Here is a 6601-nt window from a genome sequence, read left to right as displayed (position 1 = left end):
ACATGAAATAATGAATATTTTCCTTCACCTCCCTTTCTTTCCGTCATAATTTTCCTTCACCTCCCTTTCTTTCCGTCATAATTTTCCTTCACTTTCTTTTAATGGATTTACAAAAAAACTCGGGAACAAGGCCTAAGTTCTTAAGATGTGTATGTATGTATATGTGAGAGAGAGAGAGGAGGGGGTGAGCCCAATTCTTTTATTTTTAATTTTTAATTAATAGATTATTAAAAGAAATATAAAATAGATAAAAAAAAAATAAAAAGAACAAAATAGTCTTTTTCAAGTTTTTTATGATCAAACCAAACGAAAATCTTGATTTTGAACCACTAATATAAATTAAAAACATTTTGAATATTATCCAAAGTTTTTTTTGAATATGATAGGATCAATTTTAGAGTTTTGTCTTGATTTAAAATAGCTTACTGACTTATTATTTTCAAAACTCCAATAAAACTAAAAAAGAAAAAAGAATTAGATATTAGATATAGTTTTTTTTAAGGGCTTTTGGTATCTTCGTTCTGTCGTTCACATCAGACCTTCGCCCGTCACATAACTTCACACTTCTTCACAACGTTCAACTGTATCTTCCCACACAGCCGAACCTTCTCAGACCTCAGCTCCAGACGTCCGATCGCGGGCGCCGGATAAACAGTATTCTCCTTCTCCGATTACCTGGTATGTCCCACTTTCTTTTTCTGGTTCGGTAAGCACATGAATTTTTATTTTCTGGAATCCACGATGCACATGAGTTTCTTGTTCGATTTTGAATCTAGAGCTCAATTCCTGTCTAATGTGATTCCTGATTTCTGATTTCTGGTTTGGTTGCTTCCGGATTTCTGGTTTGGGTCCCACTTTGATTAAATAAGCAAAATCCCAAACACCCCCTTATTTTTGTCATAAATTGCCTATTGCTGCCTTCAAATGACATTCTCCGCTTACAGTCGAGGACCTCTCAACAAACTTACTGTTTCCAGGAATTGTTCATCATACTTCTTCTTCTTCGTTTTTTTTACCCTTTTTCTTTTGTATTTGAAGCTTTTGACATCAAAGGAGAAAAAGATGTGGGGGATTATAAGGCAAAACGTTGGTGGTGCCAGAGACTTATCTTCTCAGGTAAATGAAATGCTGTAGCATCTGTTTACCAATCAAACATATTGTTGGCACGTTCACTGCTAAATGACTAAATGTTATATGTTTTATTAGGTTCTGGGGAGTTCTATGATGAGGTTAAAACCTATAACATCAGCTATGAGACATTACTCATCTGCAACTAAAGAGGTGATCTAGGTTTTGCTTTGTATGCCTTGTTTATTTCTTCAAGTTTGTATTTTATTTGTTGTTTATTTTAGTTGATAAATAATAATATATTATCCTATTTTGGATCCTTTCTAGAGCTCTTAGTGTATAATTTGCACATTATTTTCAAGAATTATTGTATGAAAAAAAGAAGAAGAAGTGGTGCAATGTATCAGATTTGGTTTTGAAATTGTTACAGATGACAGTACGAGACGCTCTGAACTCTGCTCTTGATGAGGAAATGGCTGCTGATCCTAATGTCTTTGTAATGGGAGAAGAGGTAAAACCCTAAATTTATTTATTTATTTATTTATTTTGTGGTGCTCATCTTCTTTTGGGGTGTGCAGGTAGGAGAATACCAGGGTGCATACAAGGTTAGACTTTGCTTCTCTCAAACAAAACAAAAGCAATATATTAAATATATATTATGTGTTTTGGGTTGACTATGTTTTGTTTTGTTTTGTTTTGGTAGATAACGAAGGGATTATTGGATAAATATGGTCCTGAAAGGGTTGTGGATACCCCTATCACAGAGGTTTAAATGAAAAATATTTGAAGGTTTGTTAGATTGATTTGATTGAAGAATACTTAGTTGTGTTGTTTGATCAGGCTGGGTTTGCGGGGATTGGGGTTGGATCTGCATATCATGGTCTGAGGCCCGTGATAGAGTTTATGACTTTCAACTTCTCTATGCAGGTCAGTCAGGCCTCAATCTCATTAACATATATATATATATATATATATATATATATATATATATATATATATATATATATATATATATATATATTTGTATGAATGATTGAAAAGGGGTGTTTTTGGGGACCAAATGGCAGGCAATCGATCATATTATAAATTCTGCAGCAAAGTCAAACTACATGTCTGCAGGGCAGATTAACGTGCCCATTGTTTTTAGGGGACCAAATGGCCCTGCTGCTGGTGTTGGTGCTCAACATTCTCAGGTCAACGTTTTGTTATTAAACTCATAATAATACCAAAAACAAAATTAAGTGGTTGTTGAGAAATTTTTTAAAAGTAATAAATTGGTTTTGGTTTGTTTATGTGATGGATGGATGCAGTGTTATGGTGCATGGTATGGATCAGTCCCTGGTTTAAAAGTTGTTGTACCATACTCCTCTGAAGATGCCCGTGGACTTCTAAAAGCTGCAATTAGAGATCCTGATCCCGTTGTTTTTCTTGAAAATGAGTTGTTGTGAGTAAATTAAAGGTTACACTTTTTTTTTTGTTCAAGTAAAATAAAAATTAAAAAAATCTTCAGGTATGGCGAATCGTTCCCAGTTTCCGCAGAAGCTCTTGATTCAAGTTTCTGCCTCCCGATAGGAAAAGCGAAGGTTTTTCATCCATAAACATAAAGATTAAAATTAATTTTTTATTGTTGTCTTAAGTTAATGTGCTTACCTGTTACCTAACCTGAGTGTCACAGATTGAAAGAGAAGGGAAAGATATCACCATCACTGCTTTCTCTAAGATGGTTGGCTATGCTCTTAAGGTTTATTTCTTTCTTTCATCTATTTATTAGTTAGGAAAAAACAACACTATAAAACTCAAAATATTGATGTATTTCCCTGATTCAGAGGATAATCAATAATGCCTTTAGATATGAAGAAATTAGGGTTTTGGTGGTGTTTTAGCATTTTTCAATAATTCATTAAACATCTCATTAATGTTGTGGAAATTTGATGTAATGATTTTAGGCGGCTGAAATACTTGAAAAGGAAGGGATAAGTGCAGAGGTAAGCGATATATATATTTAAAAAATATATATACCCAACTTAACTTATGGTTTTTTATTTTTTTATTAAATATATATAATGGTAGGTTATTTATGTTTTGACAGGTAGTAAACCTGCGGTCCATTCGACCATTAGATAGAGGTACAATCAATGCTTCTGTGAGGAAAACTAACCGGCTGGTGACTGTTGAGGAAGGCTTTCCTCAACATGGTGTTGGTGCTGAAATCTGGTATGCTTATTTTGACATTTTTTGTTAAAATAATTAAGAAATTTATTTAATGGGTGGGTGGGTGTGTACTGTGTAGTGCTTCGGTTGTTGAAGATAGCTTTGGTTATCTGGATGCCCCAGTGGAGAGGATTGCTGGGGCTGATGTTCCCACACCTTATGCTGCCAATCTTGAGAGAATGGCTTTTCCACAGGTTACTTCTTTTGACTATTTTTTTCATTTCATATTTGCTTCAAATTTTGTAACTTAGAGTTTTTCTTTCTTTTTCAATGATTGTTGCAGATTGAGGATATTGTTCGTGCTGCTAAGAGAGTTTGTTATAGGTCGGCACTACCTTTGGCTGCAACTGCTTGATGCATTTATTATCTTCTGATTTTTCATTATGTTCTTCACACACAAACTCATAAACATTCACTGCCACATTTTTTTTTTTTCAATTATCATTTTATACTACACTCAGTAAAAAGATGAAAGCTTTGGCGAAAGTCTTGATTCTAGAGCTAGGGTACTACATGCATAAAGAAACAATAATATTATTTACTTTATGATTTTCTTAAACCAAACTTGTGTTTTGTGTGTGTGTATTATTTATTTTGTGTGTTCGTTCCTAGATCTTTGAAGAAAGTGTTATAGATATTTATGGAAAATGTAGCGAAACTTTTGTAACAAATATATAATAATTTTAATGAATAAGCTATTTGTACGAGTTATTAAATCAATCTTCTCATCTAATAAATACAAAACGACAACTCCATGGGAAAACTTCTAATATTTAAAAGGGATAAAAAGTTCTAAAGAGTCATGATTTTGCCATGCCATGACGTTTAATGGCTTCAAGACATGTATTTGACGTTATATTTTAGTAAAATACTGTATTAAGTCGTGTCTATATATATATATATATATATATATATATATATATATATATATATATATATATATATATATATATATATATATATATATATATATATATAATTGTAGAAAAAAATATATAGAATTATTAATTATATATAAAATCCCCGCCTTAAGTCATAATTTACAAACGATGTGACTTGGCACGAATCATTAAAGCTTTGACATCAATGCAAATACACGTCTAACATTACTTAAAACCTTGATGAAATATAATAATAGCGGTTTCAATACTAATATGGTATTCTTATTACATAATAATTTACCAAAAAATATACCAAATATATAGGATACATATATTGTGATAGGTTTTAGGCATATTAACACAAGTTTATAAGCAGTGGAAGCATATAAAAACTCGACCAAGCACTTCAGATGTCAGCACAAATCATTGAGGGACCCATAGATATCGCTTCCTAATTACGAGAAGTAACAAATAAAGTTTGACTACATAGTTTTTGTCTACTCGTCTAATCATACATGGAAACAAAACCTCATACGCATCTCCATTTGAAGAACAAAAGATATTGTCATCTTAGAATTATTCATGACTAGATCCATGAAGTAATCTCTAAGTTTGGGTTGTTCTAATACTTAAATCTTTATTTCAAGTACTCATGAGTGTTAGCATAATCTTTGTGCAATGTACAATCTATATGGACAATCAACCAATACTCATGATAGTCTTAAATCACTCACTTACTTCCTGGAGTATGACCGACTGTGGATGTTCGAATATAATCAAGTATTTTGGAAGTGGGTTCAAAACATGCTAAAGTGAAACACAATTCTGATAAAAAAGAAAGCTCTTTATTAAGTCACAACAAAATGAACATCAAAACGGTTACAATTCATACTATAATATGTTTCAAAACAAAATCAAACTAACAACTAAACTGTTACATCAGATCGCTATTTACTCTCATGTCAATGACACATTTATTACCATCTGTTTCTCTTTTGATAATGGCTTTGTGAAAGGATCACTAGGATCTCCCCAAATGGTACTCTATTCACAACGATGTCTCTATCTTTTACTCTATGTCGAACATAGTGGTATTTTTCGAGTATGTGTCATGAGTTACCATGGTCCTTGGGTTCCTTAGTCAAAGTGACTACACCCTCGTTATCATAAAATATCTCCAAATGCCCTTTGATTCTTGGTACTACTCCAATATCACTAATGAAGTTCTTTAACTATGTAGATTCCTTTGTTGCTTCACTAGCTGCAATGTACTACTCCGATTCACATGTTGAGTCTACCACTATCTTCTGCTTGGAACTTTTCCATGTTAACACTTCTCTACTTAGAAAGAACACCCAGCCTGATTGTGAACACGAGCTGTCACTGGTAGTTTGGAAATTACGTCAATATAACCTATAACATGCAACTCTTTTCTACATCCATATAGTAAGAACATATCCTTAGTTCCTTTTACATACTTGAGGATATTATTTACTACTATCAATGACTAACACCAAAATTATCTTGATATCAACTCACCATGCTCAAAGCATACGAAATATCAGGCGTAGTACATGTCATTGAATACATGATTGATCCTATAACAGAAGCATATGAGACTCGACTCATTCTTTCCAATTCTTCTTCATTACTAGGCGATTGATCCTTACTCAATCTTATACCATGTTTCATGGGCAGATCCTTATGCCCAATATATAAGCTGCATCTCTCCTTCATAGTGAAAAATTTCTCAAGCCAAGTCTTCACACTTTGCAACATTGGGATGTCGTTTCCTATAAGGAGCATATCATCGACATACAATACTAGGAAGACTATATTACTCCCACTGGCTTTGACATATACACAAGGCTCACCGTCGTTTCTAGAAAAACCAAACTCTTTAACCTTTTCATGAAGCATAAATTCCGGCTACTTGATGCTTATTCGAGTCCATAAATGGACATCTCAAGCTTGCACAATATATTAGGATATTTTAGATCAATGAAACCTTCAGCTTGAGTCATGTAGACATCCTCTATCAATTTTCAGTTAAGGTAAGTGGTCTTCACATCCACTTGCCATATTTCATAATCATATAAAGCAACTATGGTAAGTAATATTCTAATAGACTTAATCTTGACTATTGGCGAGGAGGATTCCTTATAATTAGTTCCTTGAGTTTGAGTGTAACCCTTTGTAACCAACCTAGCTTTGTTTGTGTGCATATTCCCATCTATGTTGGTCTTCTTCTTGAAGACCCACTTACACTGAACGAGTTTAATGCTAGGTGTAGGATCAACCAAATTCCAAACTTGGTTATCATACATCGATTGAATATCACTTTATATAGAGCCTTATTTGTTGTGATATATCGAAGCCTTAAGTAGTGGTCTTAATAGTGAAGTATTAGTAAATATCAAAGGTCAACATGACTTCGACTG

The 6601-nt window shown here is 33.1% G+C and overlaps 1 protein-coding gene across 1 annotated transcript; it reads left to right on the top strand.

The window, feature by feature from the left end:
* The first annotated feature begins 460 nt into the window (after window positions 1-460).
* On the top strand, window positions 461-3843 carry LOC145011645 (pyruvate dehydrogenase E1 component subunit beta-1, mitochondrial-like). Its single transcript, XM_078970382.1, has 15 exons — window positions 461-678; window positions 1039-1116; window positions 1207-1281; window positions 1499-1579; window positions 1647-1673; window positions 1772-1834; window positions 1909-1995; window positions 2136-2261; window positions 2379-2512; window positions 2579-2651; window positions 2744-2809; window positions 3015-3053; window positions 3158-3282; window positions 3359-3473; window positions 3563-3843. The coding sequence occupies exons 2-15, from the start codon at window positions 1063-1065 to the stop codon at window positions 3632-3634; spliced, it is 1137 nt and encodes a 378-aa protein (XP_078826508.1). The 5' UTR covers window positions 461-678; window positions 1039-1062; the 3' UTR covers window positions 3635-3843.
* The last annotated feature ends 2758 nt before the right edge of the window (window positions 3844-6601 follow it).

This window comes from Lactuca saligna, chromosome 8 (genome assembly GCF_052625555.1).
Source record: "Lactuca saligna cultivar CGN05327 chromosome 8, ASM5262555v1, whole genome shotgun sequence".
Classification (NCBI taxonomy): domain Eukaryota; kingdom Viridiplantae; phylum Streptophyta; class Magnoliopsida; order Asterales; family Asteraceae; genus Lactuca; species Lactuca saligna.
The sequence above is the reverse complement of the archived record's forward strand: the minus strand, read 5'-3'. Positions and strand labels throughout refer to the sequence as shown.